Here is a 23,884-nt window from a genome sequence, read left to right as displayed (position 1 = left end):
CTAATGACCCAATAAGCTGGCACATGGTGCCAGATGTATTGCACCCTCAGCTACCTCTCCTTCTGCTATGTGCTTGGCATGCCAGCACAGTTAGAACTTGCCTCGAGAACCAGCAAGGACCACAGTTAACTGGAAGTGTGTCCCTTCTGGGCCTACTAAATGGGCTTTTATCATCTTTCACAATCTACCTGAACACAGAGAGACACGGAGAAGCATCTGTTTGCAACATAAGAAGCTAACTGATACACATGGGGAAACAGAAATTTTCTGTGCAAAGAGAAACACTCAATGCAATGCATAGCTGTATCTTTTGCAGAAGAACTAGAGAAAGACACCTGACAGTTTAAGTGGAATCAAGCCTACATTTGCCCTGGTCACCAGAGACACTTTTACTGCTCCCTCTTGTAGTGTTTTCTACTACGACAGGCTGGATTCAAGCCCAAAGCAAACAGGTCAAAGTAACAAAATGCCAAAGAAAGGAGAAATATCCTTCTAATTTAAGCAGAACAGTATTTCTCTTACCAAGTCAGGACTAGGGGGAAAAAAAAGGGATCTTCTTTAGATACATATATTACTTATATATTAACTGCACCATTTCATGTGTGCCATCACTGGCAGTAAGGGCCAAAGGCAGCCCAGCTTCGTGTCTGCAGTCTCAAGGATTTGACTTGTCATTCTGAGCACTGTCACAATGAACCAAACCTGTGACACTTCCAGAGCCACAGACCCCAGCTGCCACACTATCACAAATGCATTTTATTCCTTTGTGATGCTGGCTCCTTATGTTTTATATGGATAGGATGTGCACTACTGAAAAAACTTTACCTTTTGAAGTCTGCCTCATTAGTCCTTTCTGGTTCTTTCGGAAATTCTGCCAAAAAAACTTATTTTTCTTTTTCCAGTCTGCTTTCCCTAAAAGGAAAGTGGAGTGGGAGGATGAGGGGAAAGGGAAAAACAATTTTAGAAAGAAACATTAGTTAGTAAATTCTAGAGACACTTTCAAACATTACATTCCATTTTTAAATCATAAACAAGAATAAATAACCCTCAAATTTTCTGGTTTTGTTGATTTATTCCATACTAGAACTATGTTGATGTAGCTATTTCAGGGCAATGCACATTCTTTTATAATTGCCAATGCTATAGAGGATGGAGATCAGCCAGTAACTTACATATTTTGAATTATAAATATAAAATATTTTACATCAATTTTGATGTCTTTTGAGTTGTTAATGTCAAGTCTGGAAGTGTTTTTGATGTATTTTGTTGGTTTGTTCTCTTTAACTGAGAACAAACACAATTATGCAGCCTAAGCCACAACCCAGGTAAGTGATTTTCTAGTATATCTGTGCATATCTATCAAGAAACAAAATAATCAACATATATATACATGCACACAGACACGTGTTCTGCTACTTGGCATGAGATCATCAGCTACACCTGACCCTTGCTCTCTGTATGCCTGGACTGTACAGGGCTGGGTCTCTATGTCCACAAGCACCAGATTTCCATATGGATTGATGACATCAAAGTAAATAATTTGCTCTAGAAAGACAATTTGACCTAGCTCAAAGTATGTCATATATATCTGCATTCTGTTGAATTAACCAGGGCACATGCTATAAAGTTTATGCCACCTACAAATGAACATACTGTAGGTGGCATAAATATGTCACATACTGTTCATGTGCCTGATCTGGCAGAAAGGCTACTGACAAAGAGCTATCAGTATTTAAGATCTTGCCCTGGATGACCTAGAGCTGAGCTTCCTCACTCTCTGAAATACTGCTTAAGTTTAGACTGTGTGGACATGTCTCTAGAATAGCATTAAAAGGAAACAAAAAAGAAAAACCTCCCAAATTAATTTTTCTTTTCCAATAAGCAATTTCAGAAACAAAGAAAGAGACTCTGGCATGACACAAACAAAAATAACAAAGAACCTCCGTTATTTACTGGTGGTGGTAATTTTTGGAATACAAAAGGACAGGCTAGCTGTGATCTAACATGCAAACATTTTCAATTCAATATAACAAGTCAAAAGATGCATATTTATCACATGATAATGCTGGCTGGGCAGTTTCAGTGATCACTGAGACACTCAGCATCAAACTGAAAGCTGCTGAGACTAGCCCTCCACACGCACAAATGTTGCTGACTTCTGCCAGCTCTTCACATCCCAGCACAAGCAAAACTCAAAAGCTGTTTAAGAATTCCATAGGAGTATCAAATAAAATGAAATATACTGACCTACAGAACCTTCTTCTGAACTTGATTTATGAATGGAGAGCCTAGGACACAAAAGAGAAATGGACTTATTGATGCAGGCTTTTCACATTTCAGGGGAGTTGTCTGGTTACAGTAAATTATAGTTTCCAAACAATATATCATGAGCTGCTTTCTCTTCCCTTTTCTCCCTAACGCAGCAAGTTGGAAATGAAAACTGAACCTACTGGTCTGACCACAGTAACTGAGTTCCCTTCTGAAATGTGCCTTTTGTGACCAGCATAGAAAAATATATACTGACGGAAACCAACAGTTAAGGCAAAGGAGTCCAAGGATTCCTCAGAAAAACAATTATTCACACAGTTTCCCCACTTGCATTTGCAAAACAGTAATTTTGCTGCCTTAGAAACTGTAGAACTGGGATGCTGCACTTGTTTAGCTGTACATTAATTTCCAGCCTGTTTGGTTTTTATCTGACAATCTGTGTAAGTATGTGCTCATTACACTTCCAGAAGCCTCCATGGTGGAAGACAGCAGTAGAGATTTAAAGACAAGGTGGAGAAAGTTTGTCCAGACCCAAAAAAGTGCAACCATAACTGACTGGAGACTACAGCTTCTCCCAAATCCCTTCTGTGTGCTTTCTCACCAGTGTATGCTCCCTTCCTCAAAAGCTAGCTGGAGAGACTTAGCCAAGGCCAGAACATGGGCTTTACAAACAACTCACTAAAATAGCAAATATATCTTTTGTTCTTGGTCTTTATGTTCACTGAACCAGTTTTCCAGAATGGATTCCAACTCAGTGCCAATAGTTCATTGTGGGATCTCTGATGAGACAACATCACCCCGCTTCACTGCCTTTTTATTCTGTCTGCATAAATGGAGCTAACAGAAATTACCAAACCTTGCATTATTCTTTGAAGCCTTCCTGTGGGAATTGCCATTTAACCACACTGCAGCAAGGCAGTGAACGACTTCTGCAAGCATCAAGGGCTTTGCTGGAGGCTCCATGTGCAAAGCATCACTGCGGTGTCTTTGCTGCGGGCTCGGCCCCGTGACACGCCAATGTCCCATTGTGTGGTGGCTGTGCTGCAGCCATGCAGGATGGAAACACACACACCACAGCGTACCAAGGAGACCTCAAGCCAAAGGTTCCCTGAATGAGGTCATATAATAACACACACACACGACACACTCTTGTTTGCTGTCCATGCGCACTGTCTGCACGGGCCCCTGAGCTCTCTCAGACCCCCGGCAGAGGGCAATAAAGAGTTTCTGATCAATTCACTAAACCACTTGAGGGGAAATTATAGTTCAAGCCAGGTCGGCGTTTAGAAGAAACAAGCAATTACTGGCCAACATCTTATAAGCAGGAAACACATGCACATCAATTTGCAAAGGTATCATTAAAGGGGAAACGAGACAGTATGAAGTTTCAGGGTGATTCAGTAATTCATCTAGACAAGGAGGGTCTGGCATAGTGAAGCTCTGAAATACTCAGACTGCTCAGAAATTTAATCCACCACAAACTGCAAACTAATTAAGGCAAACAAACTTCAAATTTTTAGTGCACCACGAGGAGGGAGACATTTAGTGTCTTCCTTGCTGGTGTTTACTCTTGAAGGGGAAAAGTCAATAATATACCAGCAGATGCTTAATTTTTAAGAAGCCCAGTGAAAGGTGAAAAATAAAAACCCCATACTTTCCAGATGAAAATTTCCAGAAAAAGCCCTTCAACAGCACCAGGAATTAATCCAGACTTCAAAGTAAAGTTGTCAGCAAGTATTTTTCTAAATAAAGGTAAATCAGATAAAAAATTACGTGGAGTTGTATATAGAGATTTTTCTTTTTATGAAAGCCAAGCTCTGTTGGAACTGACAATTAATTTGCTACGTTTTTTGCATATGAGCATGGACTCTACCCATCAAGCAGTTATTCTATTTATTTTAAATTAATTTAGTATCCATGAAATGTACCAAATCACTATCCTTAGAAAATGAAATCTGTTAATGATCAGAACTCTGCCTCACTAGTGAAATCACCCTTAAAGTGGAAAGGCAGTCTCTTGTGCTCTGTGGCCTCCAAATCCATTTTTATCCTTTTCTTCTCTTGCACAGTTGCCAAAAACGATGCAAGTAAGCAGCAGGTGTAGCGGCAACATTTGTGATGTGGACATCTGTTCAGTATGAGTTAGCCTGAGGCCACCAACTCATCATAAACTGGTCTCCAAAGAAAGGGAAGGGCAGTAGGAGGAAACATCTGACACACCCGAACCAGAGGGGGTGAGGAGGAAAGCAGGATCCACAGCAAGCAGACCACCTTCTCATTTATAACTGATTTAAGAACTATGCTGAGTTTCATCAGAGGATGCAAATTCCAATTATCATTTCACGCATTCCTTCAAGAGGAAATCTTCCATGCCTGGGCTGACCTTGAAAATGCTAGCAGCTGCTCTGAAGAGATGGAAATGCCAACAAAACTTACCACATAGTGCCTGATAAGGCACTTGCTTTTTAGCTCCACCCGACAATTCCGATGCTTAAAAATCTTCAGTGAAATCAATCAAGCATTTTACTTCCTAGATGTCTGGTGAAAAATTCCAGCCTACCTTGGTGCCGCTCTATGTTTGATTTGCAAATTACACTCCCTTACTCTGTTAAATCTGCAGCGCTTCTGTGAACGTGCACTGAAAGTGATTTGTGTTCTTCCATTCATAGACTGATAACTTGTACTGAAAGTTAATGATGCAGTGACACTTGGCAGAAGTTTCAGCACTGTGTGTCTGAAAGGGAGCCAAATGCCATTACTCCACCATGGAGGCCTTCATTTTTGTTGTGGTCTGATGTACAACTTCATTAGCAAGCTTTCACATGAAATGTACTCTGTCACTGCATAAAGCAGAAGAAATGTATGGGTATATGCTCACACAATGAAGAACAAAAGATTTACAGACAGAGGGAAGGAGTATTTTCTTATCAACCCATAATCTCTGGAAGCGGGCAGGAGATGGGGTCAAAACTTTAATTCATTAATCTCACAAACCTAAAACCATCTCTAGGCCAGTACTTTGTGCCTCTTCAAGCCAAAGTGCTGAAACAAACAAATGAGAAAAAAACCTCACAAAACCCAAAACAGAAATGGAGCTACTTTTGAGAGTTCTCAGATATTACTGTCTTAAAGAGTTGATGGGTTTGAGCAGAATTTAGTAAACTACATCAGGCCACTCAGTGATCAGTGACACAAAATTTAGTAGCAACAGCTGGAGCAGAGAACCTGAACCAGGAACTTGTTGATTAGAAGGACTGGCTTAACAGAAATGAATTTACATTAAACATTAAAGTGTTCAAGTACACAAGACAGACACAAAAGTCAGTCTTTCAAATGCTGGAGGTCTGCAAATGACAGAGTACCTGGGGATATCAGGTAGAAGAGGATGACTGAAAAAACCCCCTACATATTATTCCTAAAAGGCATAAGGATGGAAAATTCCAATGGCAGTATGAAGAATACGAAGAACAAATATATATGGGAATGGCTGTACAACCATCATTATTCATGCTCAAGAAAGATAAATTCAAACTAGATGTGATATAGAGAAAGCTTTTAGAATAGCTAGGGAACTGGACAGCTGATCTTACAAAAGAAAGCTAGAAAGTTTTGCCTGTCAAATTGGAAAGCTGCAAGAAGATTAACTTACTGCCTATTAATAAATCAGGCACAGGAACAGACAGACACATGCTGGAAAAAATTAGAAAAAAGAAGCTAACATTTCCTAACTATTTGGACAAACTTCCAACAGTAGGCAGAGAAAGGGAGAAAAACTTAAAAAACTTATTTAACTGCTTTTACAGAAGGCTGCTTGAAAGATAAGAGACCAGACCAGACATCTTAAACAGACCAGACAAGACATCATCATAAGGATTGCCTCTGGAGGGCACTTTTGGTTCTTGTTTTGCAGCCTGGGGGCTCTGTAAGAGCAACGTCAAAGCCTGACATCTAAAATGGTCTCTGAATCTATCTTTCCATGAAACAGCTGCAGTGGGGATAACACTGTTACGCCTAAGCAATACCTTTGAAACCTGGAGGTGGTCTCCAAAGCTTGGTGTGCAAGGAAGACCCAAAGCACACATTTGGTCACAAGCCAGCTAAGCCTGTCTGATTATTAAGACTGGTTTTAACTAGGCTACAGCTTTCCAGTTAATTCTTGACTGATTTTGACCTCAGACAGAAAAACACTGGGGCTAATCTTTCAAAGAGAGTGGTTGATATTACAAGAGACACAGTCATACATGCCCCAGGAACGTGCTGGTACTCCACAGAACTGGGAACAGAAACAAATGACACCATGCGCTGCTTTCATGAATGTGCCTGTTGATTTTTGAAATCTCATCTTTCCCAAAACAGAACAAATATGGGAACTGAGAATGATGGGCATTTATATTTTAAATGCAGATGTGCTTTAACAAATGTCCATGTCTCATTTATGGACCATAAAATCCACAGGTGCATAGCAGCGTATGATGATGATACCACTGCTGTTACTGTCTTCGATAAACTGACAGTGCCCCTCTCATTCCTTACCAATGATTATTAATAGTACTCCGTGGAAAATGGTTTAGATGGGATTTTTAGTATATGAAATTTATGCATATTCAGAGCAGTGAATAAACCAGTGCAAAAGCCCATGCTGGCTCTGCTGCAAAGCCATTTGGTTATCTGTGTGCATTAGAAATGGCCCACTTACATAATTAGTATGAAAAACTGACAGACTTGTAACTGCTCCTGACTGAATACAAGGTAATTTATCTAACTGGAGCTGGCACAGGGAAGAAAATGGGCCTTTGGTATTTTTATCAAATTTGCATGAACCTGAAGAGAAAGGAGGCTTGCAAGGTTCTGACCTTGCTGGCACCAGTGTGAGAAAGGGATGGAAAGCAAAGAGGTTTCATTCAATTATCTTCTCATTAGGTTTCCATAGCAATGGCTCTTTAAGCAGGTCAAAACTTTCTCAGTGGAAACAAACACTGAGCTGCTTTTGGGCCGTGCATGTGTATGTGTACTTTGTAGCATCACCAGCATGGAAGCCACCACACTGGTCCTGTGGGCTTGGTCTGTGGACAGGCAGCAGGCTGACGGGGTACACCATGTATTTAATAACAGAATACTTGCTCCCAGCCAGGGGGCAGATAATTGCCAGCTAAAAACTCTTTGAGAGCAAAGAGCAGGGCCCAACGCTGCAGGCAATGCTTCCCCTCCTATCTGTGTATTGCTCACTCCGTGCCATCTCAACTCGCTGTGACAAGTCAGACTTTCTCGTGAAATGTGCCCTTCATACTTCCTTGTACAAAATTACCAGGCTTGAAATCTTCTTCCAGCTGCTCAAAGGCACACTGGTTTGCCTCCTCACGTGTCCCAGGCAGCGTTTGGCTGGCCTCTCACTCCCATTGTGTGGGTTATTGTGGGAGTTTCCTGCCCTACTTCTCTTGAGAAGGCTGTTTAAAGGCAGCATGAATAATTTGCCTTTGACTAAATCAGGCCTCAAACAAGTGAAAACAGGGCCATACACATTCAGTGATTTTTTTTCAATTCCTGCAAGGACAGGGTATAAAAAAATATATCTTAAGTTAAAACATCTCAAGTAAAAAACCCTCTTACTTCTTTTTTTTCCAATATTCTTTTCCATTTTAAAACTATGCAAAAGAAATAATTTATTCTCTTAGCAATTAAGTGCAGCCTTTATCTACCTCAGTTTGGGGGATTTGTTTGTTTTTTGCTTTGTTCTTCTCAGTTTCTGCCCTCTCTCAGCCTTACATCCTCTTTCAGAACCACACTCCTCTTTCTTTGAAGATGAGCTTACAAATACCTGCCAGAATTAATCTGGGCACTCTGAGAAGCTGTCAGAATCTACGTTGATAGAATTTAAACCCCCCTATCCATGACCTGGAGGGATGATTTAATAACTTCCTCCATTCAAATCTTGACCTACAGTTTGGATGCTGCAGGGAAAGAAGACTAGGGAATCAAGTGTTAAAAGCTACTGGCAAAGGCCAGTAGATGAATGTACCACCAAAGGGGGCAGAATTGAGACTTGGATGAACCTTTCTGCAGCTTTCACTGAAAACCATTGCGGAAAATAGAACACTGAAACGCAGGCTCTATCCCAGCCTTAGGTTGATACAGAGTTCCAGTTTATGCCATGGGACGCTGGAATGGCTGTACCATGGCACATTCATTGCAAAAAATTTATTAAAAACTGATTCAGTCAATCGTGTCTCCTGCAGTGACAACAGATTCAATGCAGATAGGAGCCACTTGTGCTGTGGCCTCACTGCTTGCCTGCTAAGAACCTTGGAGAAAACCATAATGCCCGAGGAGCCTACAGCCCCTGCTGGGACATTCCCAACAAGGCACCAGAGGTCTGGCCAAGCGGCATGAATGGCAGGCACGAGTGGCTCAGTACATCCTACACACACACAGGGTGACAGCCATTGCCCTCAGGAGCAGCTGAGGGAGGGAGCTGAGGTGCAGCTGCCAGAGGCACAGCAGCTCCCCCATGCCAGGGGAATGCAAAGCCCCTGAGTGATGCTGTTCTGTGTCACCTGCACCCCACACATGCCCTGCTTTTCTCCTTCTGCCTGACATGTACGTTTCTGGCCAGTTCCCTGCTCTGGCAGAGTCTCAGATTTAGGTCTTGAGTAGCACAGGGTCAAGAACGTTTGAACTGTACTGAGCCACAGCCTGAGGAGTACAGCAGGATGAATTGTGGCACTTGACATTAAGGGTGACAATTTACTGCTGGTCAGGAATGCACTTGAGTGGTACAGTTCAAGAAAGTGCAGGAGGTATCCACATAGGAGATGACAATTCCTAACACCCACTGCCACACAAAGGTGGTGGGAACGACTGAAACATCACATACATGACACAACTGTTACCTCATGCATTGTTTTCATACTTTATTTCTCTAGCAGAAATATTAGAAAAGAGAAATATTAGAAAGAGAAATATTTCAAAGTCAATAAGACTTTGAAAAATATTAGTCTATAGGAATGTCTATACCTCATCCTATTTGCATGCAGTGCTCCCGAGTCTCTCACCCACTTCCTTTTCTTTCCCAGCAGATCTCAGATACACCACATCTGAAACACAGCCCAAAGCCTGATGGAGCAAACAGTGACAGCAAACAGATCTATTTCCAAGGAGGGAAAACACACAACTTCCTTTCTGCAACATCCCCCCAGTTCTTCTAAAAACAGGATGAGAGTCAGGATGCAGAAGCCTGAGTTCAGGGGACTGGGTTTAACCTGGATTTCCTGGCAAACATGCAGAGCTCATCAGTCTGTCATGTAGACTTGAATGCTCAAAAATGGGAACAGGCTAAAAGTTGGGTTACATTGTTTAAATGCTCTGTTTACAATTATGAGAAAACCCTGCTCAGTCCCCTATCTGAGTAAACATCCTTGGGGTGTTGCCATCTCTTCGAAATAATAGGAATTGTATATACAATACATCCCCAGATGAACATGGTATGGGGTCAGAGAAGTAAACAGTAATTGCTAAAGAACACATTTACTGCATGTTTTCTACACTAATGATTCTTCCAGCAAAAGCAGAAGTTAACGTGTCTTTTTAGAAGCACCTGTGATTCTGGGGAGATTTTTGTTTAAAATTAAAAATATCACTGTTAAAGATGCTGTTGCCACTTTACTGAAGGCACACTGAGAAACAGCAAAGTTACACTAGCACCACAATTGTCAGCAAGACCACAGTTTAAAAGATGGAAATCTTGGAAAAGAGGAAAGCGAAATTTATTATTCAGAGAAGAAAGCTACAAACACCTCATTCCATGCTCTGCATTAGTAGCTGAATATGACATTAACTTAGAAACCTGGCAAACTGTTTCAATTTACAGAAAGAACTCCAGTAAGGCCAAAAAATCAGAGCAGTTGTGAAGCAAAGCTTGAACAAACATGACTTTGTTTTCGGTTGTTTATGGCCAGCTTTTCAGGCCACATCAGTACCCTTGCTGTTATTCACATAAATCTCAGAGGGTTTTGCCTCTGAGTGAAGATTTTTCTTTCTTTGTCAGAACGAATCAAACAAAAAGCATATTTGGTAGGGCACATATAACACCGAGTAGGTTGACATACGCAGTCTTTTTTGGTAGCTTCATCTAATTAACAGGAACAGTGTTGCTATCAATGGTGGGAGGTAGTATTGCCCCAGATGACTTAGGGGGTGGGGGGGTGATGACAATGACTCACAGTGACAAACACTTCTGCCTCCAGGCTCATTTAATCTCTCCTGCCTGCCTACAAGCTCTGCTGCTGCTCATCTGTGTTAAAGCACATCACTGGACAGATGCTTGTTGAGCAACTCGCTGGACTGAGGGCACTGACTAATTCTGCACTGACTTTACACCACTCTGGGCAGCAGGGTTAGTAAGACTCAAGGCAAGACTGAACATACACTTCTTGTCCTCACAAACAGGATTTTTTCCTACCACAGACCACCAAGGTTAATCTGTTTTCAGTGTGGCGTACAGTGGAGCCTGTTGGGCTCTCTATTCCAGCTGAGCAGCACAGAAAAGGAAAACCAAACCAGGTTAAAGCAAACATTGCTCTTCCCAGGTTCCCTCAAAGCTTCTTTCTGTCTGGAATGTCTAAACTCTGGCAAATTAAACAACCATCCAGATGTGTTATTTTAAAACTTTAGACTTTGGTAGCATTAAGCTGTAGGGTGTGCAGGCAGCAGTGCTGGATGAGGGTGCTACTGAGAGTGACCGTATTCCAGCCAGACACTTTCTCTCTTCTTATTTTAGTACAGATTTTTCCTTGGGACTGCCCTTATTTTCTAAAGCAACCTGCTCAGAACACCAGACCTGAAACAACTCATTTCACCCTAGGAAAACATTTGGATTTTCAATATGTAGAATTATAACTGTTCTTGGATAAGCCCTTACTTATGGAAGAGTATCCAAAACCACTTTTTCCAGCTCCTGAAAGTCTGTATGTCAAGTTTTGAACACATCTTTCCTTTCGTCCCCCAAATCTTTTGTGAATATGAGAAACCAGTGTACATCTGCATCAAGTTTCTTATTTGGCAAATGAGTCTTCTTACAACAAAAGAAGTTTTGTAGAAGGTTTACCACACATCTTTCATGCAGCATGAGATTGACATAAAAACTGTGTCCCCAAAGGAACAAGCTTCCATGTTTAGTAGCATGCCCACACAGAAAATTCAGATGAAAGCCATATAATAAACACCACAAAAATCCCTGGGGCCTACACAACATCCTTCCCTCAAAAATATTAAATTCAGCATGTTAGTAGCAAATACAGCTGTATTGATACAGGATGGGCTTGAACTGGTCATTTTCCTGCAGATCAATTTTATGAACCCTTCCTGCCTGGAAGGGGCAATTTCTGTGAGAATTCAGCCTTCCAGGCTAGAGGGTTGAAGCCAACACTGATATGGCAAGCTGTCACAAATAGGCACAGACTTGTATAATTTCAGGTTTCAATAATTTGTACCGTACTGAGTAGAGACAATTTCTTATTTTCAACACCTTGTCCACTTATCATGTGTCACATGGCCTTGCTTCTTACTGCGCAAGTATCTGGCACAACCTGTCCTGCACCAGTTTCATATGTATGATCAGGTTAATCACATACACCCTTCTACAAATCCCCAAGTGGCACACTTTCATTCTTGAAAGGTCCGTGAAAATCACATGTCCCTTTCATCTGAACTAAGATAATATAATTTCCTTTCAGTTAGATAAATGGGCAGTCTCAGAGGAGTCACTCAGGAGATTTTTTGCTGATACTGTCTTCTCACCTAGTTATTTGTGGTAGAACACCTACAGAGAGGCACAACTTAGGAAGCTGGCTAAAACTGCTAAGTGGAGTTTTTTCCGAGTTGTGCGCTGTTCTCCTGCAAAAGCTTCGTCTCTTTATTACCTGAGGTGGGATTATGATATTTACCCATGGGTAAAGTGCTTTGAGGCTGAGAAAGAAGTTGTATGATTATAGGCTAACCTTGCAGGTTTACTTCCCAGATTACAGCTCCCATCCACTTGGCACTTCTGGTTTCATTATAATGTTGGACAGCCACGTAATCCTTCAAAGATTCTTTTCCATATATGAGTATTGGAAGCACAAATTATTAAACCCTAAGACTTCTAGGCCTTCTCTTTTACCAGCATGCAATATGGGGACAGTGATGGTACCCAAGGTAATTCACCTTATCTGTCTTAGGCTGCTTTGAAAATGAGCATCTACCTCAAGCAAACCATCTCTGCTTTTCTCTCTGAGTGATGAAGCAAGAGAAGGCACCTCTAAAAGGCAATATATCATGTTCTAAACCTTTAGCATGAATCAGCTTCCAGACAAGCCCAAAGGAAGCCCCTAAGCAGTTGTTCACTACCATACAACTGACTTCTATATGGTCAGAGCCCAGCAAAGTCCCATACACCACATCCACCAAAGATTGCTCTGGGACTGACAGTCCTTCTACTGAACTAGCAAAAGCAAGAAACCTTCCTATTACTGCCCAGCGATGAATCACTAGAGGATATTCAAATGTGGCACTGTAAAATAGTACAAAAGCACGTCCCATCACAAATGGATTCCATGTAGTCCCTCTGAACTTGTCCAGCTGGCACTACCCCATGGAAGTGCAGGGAATTGGACACAGAGTGTCAGTTGTCTTCATGCACCACTGCACGTTAACCTCAGCAGCAGGGATCCAAGATCTTGGGATCAAAGGAAGGAGGCACAGAAAACAAGCACACACATTGCAGCAGGAGGTGACAGTAAACAGAAACCCTCTCAGTGCTCACAGAGAGGTTTTCATTCAGGACGCTAAAATTAAAGCTCCTTTTAACTTGGTTTTAAGTACTTTATGCCCTTGGCACTTTCTTCAAAAGCACAGTTACAAACTCAGGAGTGCACAGGAAAAGGAACACGATGGAAGTCTGTAACTCTCCCTTCCCTTCACCTATCTTTTTTTGGCTGCATTTAGGTATAGTCAAAGAAAGTAATTTTTAAAGCAGGCATAATTTGCAGAGAATATGAAATCACTGATGTTCCTCAGAAATGACTAACAGTCATCTTGGTGTATGCACACCCCAAGTGCTCACAGAAAAGAAAAACAATAACTCTCCCTTGACATAAAAACCCAAAACAATAGAAGGCCAAAAGTGAGGAAGAGAAGGAGCAGGGTTCCAAAACAGGTTTCATTCACGGTGCCTGGATCCGAAATCTAGTAAGTACAATCTAAAATTAATTTACTCCAAGGAGAAAGAAAACGTACAAAATTCCCCTTTCCTCCTTTCTCACTTCCTGTGCCTTCACTTACTTTCTTTCAGTGTCAGGTGTTGATGCAGTGCTGCTGAGACCCAGTGATTCCTGCAAGAGAAGACATGCAGCACTGAGAGCAGACACTAGAGAAGCTTTTACCCAATTTATGAAGAATATCAAATCAAAGAACAAACAAACAAAAGTTGATGATCAAAATCTAAGTGCTTACCTCAATCTGGGATCGCAGCTGTAGAGATGTAGGGCTGGTATCAGGTTTCTCCTAAAACACAACAAATATCGACTTAATGAAATATCCAAACACCAGAAAGAAGAAATATGAAGGGGAGAAAAAGGGAAAAGACAGTAACAGAACCAATAACTATTTCAAAACAGTTCATATAGGAAACATTAGCTACTCTAGAAAGAGCTGCTTTCAGGCTAAATTCTGAAATAATCCAGTAAAACAGCTGATTTCATACTTATCACTGCAGAATATAGAAAGTAAAGCTGCCAGACAGAAGTCATTCAAAACAAAATAGAAAGAGGAAGTTTTATTTTCACTAGATCACCACCACAATTTGTTAGATAAGTTCAAGTGCAATTTCCAAGAAATTACCTTCAGGAAAAATTTGGCATTAGGAGAAAATTCTCTGAGGAAAAAATATGGAGAGGATGCAGATACCTTTCATCAAGATCAGCTTCTCACACAGAAACATGTCAACAGTATGGAATTCAAACCACTTTTCTACAAACACCTAGGATACCACCATGTACTCCAATGAGAACTCCAAAGAACTCAATTATCCAGGCTCCCTTTGCAGTTGATGGGGAGACACAGAAACTCCTACAGAACAACTTGCCTGACAGGTTTCAGCTACCTCAAGTTAGATGAGGGAGTCCCACTGGTGGTATCTAATTGAAGACTGCAAGCCAGCTGCTTAAAAGGCACACACTATTAACATGTCTAGCTGAAATTAGTGGGAAAATTCCAGTTAGAATGGAGGAAGATAATACAGTCATCAGTACTGAGAACTACACTTTGTTGGTTGATCTTCATGTGAAATCATGGGGTAAACTACTTGTTCCTACTTTATTCTCAGCCAGCCTTAGCCCTTGTGAAGTTATTGCAAAGTGAATTCCATAACTTACTGAAATCACAGCTGGCTAAGCAGTGGTGTACATGCTTCAAGAAAATTAAAAAATGACATGGATTTCTTTCTCAGTGCTGAAGGGCTTCTTGTTCATGCATTCCTCAGCCTACATGTAAAACTCTTATCTCTGTGAAATTGTACTTCCTATTCCCATTGTTTACACAAAGGTGACAAAACATTCTTGGGATTTAATTAAAAAAAAAAGAAAATCAGACACAATTTTCTGGAAATGCAGCCTTTTAATGCTAAACAGGAACTTACTACTGACTGCCATGAGGTGGTGTTGGACTAACCCACTCAGGAAGTCTGCAAGATCTGGAGTAGAAAGGAGCCTGTTCTGCCATCACACAATGGAGTCAGCTTGCAGTGCTGGCTACAGAAGCCAGGGAGGGCACAGGATGGCCCATGGCCATGTCCTTGCTTGTGTGCAAGGCTGACACCGGGTCACTGCCCTGCTGGGGCATTTTGCCTGACCATGCATTGTCTGCACATCTGCTTTTGCTGATTGTGTAGCACAAAAAGGGAAACTAAGTCCTTGAGTGAAAGTGGACATGAAAGGGTGATCACGTTCACGTACTGACAGATCCAACAGGACTCCTCTAGTCAAGCAGAAGCTGGACCAAGGCCAGGGGAATTCCAGAGATGTTCACAGATAAGAGAAATGAAAATAGCTACTTGGCACCAGGCATCCCTCTCTTTCTCCCTTAGTTCTGTAAAAAGGAACCTGACTAAGTTTTGTACCTGGAAAAGGCTGCAGACACATGGCTGAGAATCTTCCTCAGACACTCTCCAAAGCCCTGCCTAGTTCTTTGCAAGGAAGGAGAGAAAGAAGAGCACCACTATACAAACACTTGCCATTCAGGAGCACCTCATCTGTCCATAAACTGCTGCACTGAGGAGAAAAGGAACATTTTATCAATTTTATGTTACAGTTTCAGTATGCCAAGTCAGGAGAACCCACCATGTCCCCAACAAGGCCTTTAGATCCCAAGTTCCCGATGATTTATCTGCTGTCTTAAAAAGCTGCTTTGCTTCAAGTGTTTTGTTTATTTTTTAAATATAATAGTTTTGTGTAAATTTGTGTAACTGCTTGAGCAGTTGCTCATGAAGCCTGAGACTACAATTACATGAAAAGTTCCTACTCAGCTGAACAGTCAGCTGCATCCCATGTAACTAAATCCTACAAAACCTGACTGTATTTACTTTCTTTTTCTCATTTGCTGTCAAGCTCACCCTGTTAGAACAGGACCTGTTTAATAGGAACAAGATGACTGTGGAGGGCAGAAGCAAGGACAACTTTCCTCTCCCTCCTCCAGAGCACAACTTCGCAATGCTGGAATGCAAAACACCTGATGGTCCTACACTGTTACGATTAATATTCCTACCTGCCTTTCCAGCAGAATGGTATTTTTTTTCTATTGCTATTTACACAGGAAACAAAAGGAAAATACTTGGGGAAATATTACTCTCAACTAAACTTCTGGCTTAGATCTGTATCAGAGATCATAGAACTTTCATCAGCCTAGAGCAATTGTATTTGTTTTGGTTAAAATCCATAAAACCCCACATTAAACTGCACTTTAAAATCCACAGGTTGTGTTGACTTTAATGCATCAGGATCAGGACCCTTTTTTACCAAAGGCTAATTGTAGAAGGTTGAGCAAATGTTGTACTGTTGGCATGTCCTCTAGCATGCGATACGATCTTTTCAGAAAATATTTTTAGAGGTTAGTTCCATTGAAGTACATCTTTCATCCCTCTGAGCCAAAACTTAAAAATGAAACCAAGGATAGCCTGGGCTTATAGAAACAGGGGCTGCAGTAAGAGACATCCCCAGCCCGCATTTCCACAGCTCTTGTTTAGACGAAGCAGGCAACAGAGCAATAGGCATCTTCTCTGCGAGCAGCCTTGCTGCCCCAGATAACTACCCTCTACATGTGCCCATAAAGCTTGTCTGAGATGTACCAGAAAATTCACATCACCTACATGCTACACAGTGCTCTGAAGAAACCCAACGATCTGAGAAAGTATCTGATCAAGTGCACATTCCTTAAGCTACACTATTAAATCCAGTGTTTCCCAAATGTGACTGATTTACTTGCATGGCTTTTGGATTTAAGGGGCCCTAGAGAGGGCACCTATCCTGTAACCAGAAACTGTTGGTGCATATTGAACTTCTCCAATACACTGTTAAAAGCAGCAACTAAGATCTGAAGATTCTGGAGAAACTGAGATGTCCATAAATTGTATCCAATCCCCAGGGAACACATTACATGGAAAGCAAACGGTGGCTTAGCACCACCTTGTCCAGCTCCCCTGCAGGTCCAAGGTCAGCACAGCAAAGAATCTCAAATACTGATAATAATACTGATAATAAACCCAGGAGGAAGTTTTAAAAATCAGTAATGCTAATATCCTGTAGAAGAAGCCCACTGAATTTGAAGTAGGGATTCCTCTATCAAGTCACCTACACCTGACCTAAAACAATCTCAGCTTGCAGAGGAAGTTTGTTCTCCCACCTTTTGTTCTCCCATCTTTTCTTCTCCCATTTCTTAGCAAATCCTAATAGGAGTCCTATTTCCTTCCTTTTGCCTCCTTCATCCAAAGCCACTATCATCCAGAGGATGGGTGCAGGACAAGGTCCTGAGGTTCTGGCAGAAGCTCTGATCCAGCAGCTGAAGGAAGGGATGGATGTCAGGCGTTGCGCTGCCCAGGAATTGCCTGGGATCACCAACCCTTCCACATGGTGGATGCCACAAAGAGCGACTGCAGAGCGACACTGGTAACCTTGGGAGCTCTGGTGCAGAAGTGCAAGTTGGAGAAATGCTTTTTACAAATCTCTTGTTTTAGAAGAAAATGTAGTAGTAAGCTTAACAAGCAGGATTTGTAGCTTACACTTCAAACCTTTAGTTGTTTGCCTTAGGGACCAAGAAAGTAGCTTCCTTTGCAGGTAGCTCTTTCTGCCTACTTTGTGAATGAATTTATGTGATCATTTGCATACATTTTCTTTTCAAATTACTGGAGATTTCTAAATATTGTGATTATGGTTTTATACACTACTTTCCTCGTAAAAATCTTCAAAACAGTTTTGCAACCATTTATGAGCTAAGTCTGAAAAAAGCAACTGTGAAGAAAGTACAAAGCACAAAATACATGGGAAAGAAGCTGAAAAACCATTTCCTGACTGGAATGGCAGGTTTTGAATTCATGAGGGACTTTTCCTTCCATGACAACTTCAGTTCACTTGTTCTGTATAGCCTATCTGAAGGCATTGCTGTTCTGCTCCTGAAATACACAAACATAGCAGACAAGAGCACCTAAAAGGAAACTTAGTTATCCAGGGTATGGCACATTCTAGGGGGAATGTGCATATTTTAATTACTTACATATTAAGCTCCATCTATGCTCCACACCACACAGACTTAGTTTAGGAAATTGTATTCATTGAATTAATCCTTTCTAATTAAAAATTCATGAACCTCTTCACAATTTCTGCCACAGGAGCTGTATCCATTTGAATCATAAATTTAAGCACTCCTCTGCAGATCCCAAGACAGGATTAATCTCACTGTGCAGACAGAAAGTGTTCAAAGTGAGACTCAGATGAGTGCTGGGAAAATACAGTGACATAATCAGTAAAAAAGGAGATGACTAAAAAGCTTACAGCTGTATAAATAATTTTATACAATTTTAAACTATTTCAGCAGGTGTAAATAAGATATATAGAGCAGAAAACTTCTGTTAGAGAATTCTGCCAATCTTTCCCCGAATGTTTTCTCTCTTGGCTCTGAACGTGCATTGCATGTTCTAGTCTAGCTTCTAAAATGATTAAATGAAGATGTATCTGAAAGACAGCAGAGCACTGAAGGCTTGTAAGAGTTTCATTTGTTCTGAAAGCAATAATTCTGCCTGGAGTCCTCCACCACACTGTATTTCAACCTCTGTAGAGGTGCTGGGGAAGAAGCAGGGAAGCCCCTGTAAAGAGACAGTGCAGGTATGCAGCTATGTAATAGAAATTGCCTACGAGGCACTAGATATGAGCCACAAGTCAGAATGAAGAAAAAAATAAGACCTATTCCTGTGTCAACCACCTCAGGAAGTGTTTGACGGAACTAACAATTCAGTGAGTTTCCAGTGGTACAGATTAGTTAAAGTCTCATTTTGAGTTTCAAACCACAACCTCTGGCCCATCCCCTTAGCTGTTTCAGCGAAGAAAGAAGATTTTTCTGCACCATTGCTCTTGCACATTAGAGCCTGAGCTGACCCATGCTAAATGATAACATCCTGCAGCAGCAGCAAAACTCTGGATCAAGGAAATGATTTAAACAGAGGGGATGGTTAAAAAAAAAATTTCAAACAATAAATACTTCTAAGCACAAAACAAAAGTCCAAGTGTCTCAATGCCTCATAGAAAAGTGCAGACATAAGGTAAACACTTAGCTTAACTACTGATGAAATGCAGCTTCAGAGAGAACACTGATAGAGTACTCACATGTCTGCTTTTAGTATTGGAGAGGGAAGAAATATCCTGCCTCTCAGCTTGATGTAAACACCAGAATCTATTGAACCTAACACATCTCAGGGCAAACATTGGACCCTCTCTCTCCCATTTGCCAACAATGAAAGCAGAAGGATTTTTTTCACCCATCTCAAGTACTCTGCATTTTACACTAAGGCTGGGAGCCACAGGGCCGAAAAACATTTCACGATGATTTTGAAAAACATAATTCATTAGCAATTATAGAGAAACTGCAGCTTTTGTAAAGCCATCTAAAAATAAAAAGTGAGGTAGTGCTAAGATATAAATTCACTTGTAACAAACAGAAGCAGAACCCAGAAAAATTATGGCATGAACACAAAAAAACCTCGATAGAAACGGGCTTCAGAGAAAGGAAAAGTCGATATGGGAACACAGCATTCTGCAGCAGAGAAATCAAATACCTTCTGATCAATTTTCCAAACATGATGAAGCAAGGCCAGAACTATGGCAGCTATCTTTGTGCTAAAACCATATTAATATAAAAGCCAATATGTGATCGAGACACAGCAGGCCTTTGATTGATGCATTTTACACTTGTTACTCAAATGGTACAATACTCAAGTGTTCTTGTTGCTGGCAGGAACTGCCTCTGTACTAGAGCTCTTGCTGGCATAAAAAGATGAGTAAGACCTGCCAGCTCTGCCTAAAAGTCCTTACATTAGTCAGCACTGATTTTTATTGTACAGGTGAGGCCAAAAAGAACTTCTGTGAAGTCATGTTGGAAAACAGTGAAAGACATGGGTTTCCAGGGAGGACTTTAAGATAGAGTGGTTTTGGCATCAGGAAGAGCTGTAATGTTTCAGTGGAATGAAAAAATCCTAAACAAACCACATGAAGAATGGTTTAATGTGAAGCCAGAGGACTCAGGATTTGACACAGACAAGGGAGGCACGAGGTAAAGCCCAACTGGATACTGCCCAAATGGGGCCCTTCTTGTTCAAGAGCTGACAATGGGCTTGGGGAAGAGCCACCACTTCCCCCAGTGAGAGCATTTTGTCCTGTGGGAAAAGCAGAACAAAAGGAAGAGAGAAAATAAATGAATAAACAAACAAGCAAATAACAGTTTGCTACAGTTTGGTACTTTGGGGTAGGAACAGTCTGGTCAGATTCCTTGCCCAGGTGCTGGTCCTCTGGTGAGGACAGTGTGCTGTACCTTGGCCCCAATTACCCCCTGAACCAATACCCACAACTAATGAGGAAAGCAGCACCTCTGTGAGCCACATGAGTGAGCCACCTCCCTATCACCACCACCTTGCAGCCTGCTTTCTGTAACTGTGGAGCTAGGAATTTTGAGTGGTTTTGAAGTGAAGCACGCACTGATAAGATGAGAAAACAAGCATGAGGAGCTCCTTGCCATGAAAGCCATGGCTGAATATGGCAAACCTCTTTCTGAATACTAATGGTCCTGATTTGTTTTTCTGTGCTCTTCAAATTTAGGCCACCTATTCTTAAGGGCCAATGATGTTCTCCATTTCTCTAAATAACACTCTTCAGATCTTACCAATTCTTCATTTTCATGTACACAAAGCTGTACTATATTTCTATTAAGATTATTTGCCATTTTCTCAATTTCTCTTCAGTGTTTCCATGAACAACAAAAAGTGTGTTTTCTTTTTGAAAAGTGGAAAGAAAAAGGAAAGCTCAGACTTAGACCAATGCTTCCAGGAAAACTTCTACAGCCATGCTATAAATCCTTTCAGACACATCATGGAAACAGAGGTCCACTGTCATTTGTATTGATACTATACTTGTGTACCTACATGCCAATAGCCGTGTCTCAAACACATGGAATTTCAGATGATCTATACTGCAAATGAATGGAAGCTTTTGTGATGGATTAATTAATATGCTCAAGGCTTAGGGATTCTTGTAAAACAGGTTGTTACCATAATACTAATGACTTTTTGCAAGTATACCCCCATTCACATTATCACTATGATAGCTAAGATTTAAAAACCGTATATTGCTTTTACTTTACGTTTTACCAAAAAATAATTTACCAAGAAGATCAGAAACTAAGTCAACTTTGAGTTACTTAAAAACCCCAGTAAAATTGAGGAGGAGGTAAATCATGAGAAAGCACTGATCATTAGGAGACCTACAAACATTTTTCTACCACAGATGCATGGAGTATCAGCAATGAAGCCCCCCATATCAGGGGCAAAAAATGCCAACATTTCGCATTAATTTCACTCTGGGAAAGCAGCGATTTGCTTTACTTTGTTAAAAAGACAAATTTTTAATAAATCATAAAGGTTATGTAGTGGAAAACAAACTATATTTTAGTTTTAAACTTCCCCATACTTTTTTTTCTTCTCTAATTTATGACAAACTGATACGCTGGAAGGCATTTTGTGTCAGGAACTTCCATCATACAGTCACTGCAACGTGCAGTAGAATTAGATAGTTCTCTCCCTTTTTTTTTACTTGATGCCTCACATTGCTGAAATTCAAACCCAAACCCAAGCACACATGAAAAAGATTCTACTCTTTTTGCTAGGTTCTCTAGCTGTAGAAGGCAAACCCAAAATTCAGAACTCAACAGCACTGTGGGCAGTGGAAGAAATCTGGCACAACAGCTTTTTTCCACAACTGCTGCCCTTTGAGCTGCCTGTGGCTGCTATCAGGTTGTGCACTGCAGAACTCCTAACCTCCTCTTCCTTCATAATCCTCTAGAAAAACCTGCACCTATATCCATGTTTCCACTTTTTAAAAGTCCATTTGTATAGATGTGCATATACCTGCTTTGTGGATTTTTGGGGTTTTTTAACATGAAATTGATTCTTTCAGAGCATGACTGAAGCTTTTATTTAATTAAGGAAAAGCAATTTAAGACTTTTCCCACACAGAGCACAGAATTTCTGGAAGTTTTTGTGTTATTGTTCAGGAAGTGGATTTAAATTTGAACTTTTTAGAGAAGTGAAAGAATCCAGTAAAAAACAAAACAAAAAAAATCCAAAACCACAAACAACACGAAAGTACCCTAAGATCACAGAAAAAAAAAAATCCCAAACCAACCCCGCTAGGAAAAAGAGACAACAGAACCACGTAACAGAGAGCTGTGCTGAGTCAGGACCTGAGCCACATTATCCCTGACAAGCAGTCTTATCACAAGGCTGTGCCCACATGCACATTTACTAGTTTTCTCATCTTTCCATGAAGAAATTCAAACAGCCTACTGTTGCATATTTTTGTGCAAAAATAATAACATCGAAATTATAAACGTTTGGGCAAAATAGATTCCTGCTTTCCAGCTGACAGTAACACTGTACCTCTATTTTCCTCTTTCAGAGGTTAAAAACATCAACAGCTGCTAGCTCAAAAAAGCAGACATCCTGAACTCAGATCTTTGTTGGCAGTAAGCATGGCAGCCCAAGCTCTCAAGCCATCCATTCTTTAAGGTTGAGACTGGGTAGGCCCTTTCTGCTGATTAGCACTATCACTTTAATTTTTTTAGTTCAGTTCAGTTCCCCCTCAGTAATTTCTATGCTCATTATTTCATCAGAGGACCACAGTTGAAAAGCTGTAACAACATGACATATTCTGCATATTTCAGGACTTAAAAACATGCAGGGCTGGTGGGTTCTGACCCCCATTTCAGCCACTTTGACAATGAAAACAGCAGGAATACAAATGAGAAAAGGTTTTGAAAAAAAATTTTTTATCAGACAAACCTGTGTGAGCATATTGGGAACTAACTCTGATGACATTTCTTTATGACAATAAACTTGTTTTAAAGAAACAGTTTATTTCAGGATCCTTTTTAAGAATGCACTTGAAGCAGGAAAGAAACTGGTCATACTGGGAAAAGTTTTATATTATATACACATTTTTAAAATCTTAGTTTTACAACCATTTTAAAAAGCAGAATAAATGTACAACTTGAAATCAAACTGGTTCTGTTTAGTAGGTTGATATTTGAAACTGAACACCTGAAAATTATGACTAATTCTTTAGAGCTGGGCACTGCACTTCTTCCTCTCAACCTGCATAAACACACTCCAGGAATGTGAGTGGGTGAGGGGAGGGAGACAAAGGTTGATAGCTGGATGCTAACTTCAAAGTCTCCTACAAAGTGAGAGGAGAAATTAATTTCTTGAACAAAAGAACTGAAAACAAATTAATCATATTAATGCAAAAAAAGGACTAGACCACAAATTGCTAGTCTGTACTTACTCATTCTTCCTGCTATAAAAACCACCTCTGATAAAAGAACTTTTAAATTAGCTGCTCTCTCTTTACCTTTGAAATTGAAGCCTGTGCTTTGGGATGGATGCTTTGGGCCAGAACCTTACTTAAATCTTTATCACTGGTCATTAAATCTTCATCACATGATCATTATTACAAAACAAAATTACAAATAAACTCTGATGCTCTAAGTCATCATGGAAGATTACTCCCATCTGAGGGAAAAATTATTATTGAATACCATTAGACGATCTGGCACAATTTGGTTATTTCCACAGAAGATTTGCAACATCCCTATTTGAGAAAATTAAGAAGTAATTATTGCCTTCTACACATTCATGATAAAAATCTTTATCTACACAACTATTGATGGGAATATTCTCTGTTTTCTGTCTACATTTAAAGTAAGACTGGGATAGAAATTCATGTGCCATAGATGTAGGAGTTAACAGGAACAGCCCCAACTGGAGGTGCAGCAAATA

The 23,884-nt window shown here is 40.6% G+C and overlaps 1 protein-coding gene across 7 annotated transcripts in view; it reads right to left on the bottom strand.

Moving 5' to 3' along the window:
* LOC129118551 (SAM and SH3 domain-containing protein 1) overlaps positions 1 to 23,884 on the bottom strand; it is a 535,571-nt gene that overhangs the window by 47,966 nt on the left and 463,721 nt on the right. For 6 of the 7 annotated variants that reach the window (XM_077175534.1, XM_077175538.1, XM_077175539.1 and 3 more), the window contains exons 3-6: positions 13,753 to 13,803; positions 13,582 to 13,631; positions 2,248 to 2,288; positions 826 to 912 (exon numbers count right to left, since the gene is read on the bottom strand). In XM_077175534.1, coding sequence (XP_077031649.1) covers positions 826 to 912; positions 2,248 to 2,288; positions 13,582 to 13,631; positions 13,753 to 13,803 — 229 coding nt within the window. The remainder of the gene's footprint in view (positions 1 to 825; positions 913 to 2,247; positions 2,289 to 13,581; positions 13,632 to 13,752; positions 13,804 to 23,884) is intronic. The other variant, XM_077175535.1, reaches the window with a different exon arrangement.

This window comes from Agelaius phoeniceus, chromosome 3, assembly GCF_051311805.1.
Source record: "Agelaius phoeniceus isolate bAgePho1 chromosome 3, bAgePho1.hap1, whole genome shotgun sequence".
Taxonomy (NCBI): Eukaryota; Metazoa; Chordata; class Aves; order Passeriformes; family Icteridae; genus Agelaius; species Agelaius phoeniceus.
Note: the sequence above shows the minus strand (reverse complement) of the source record. Positions and strands in the feature narration are given on the sequence as shown.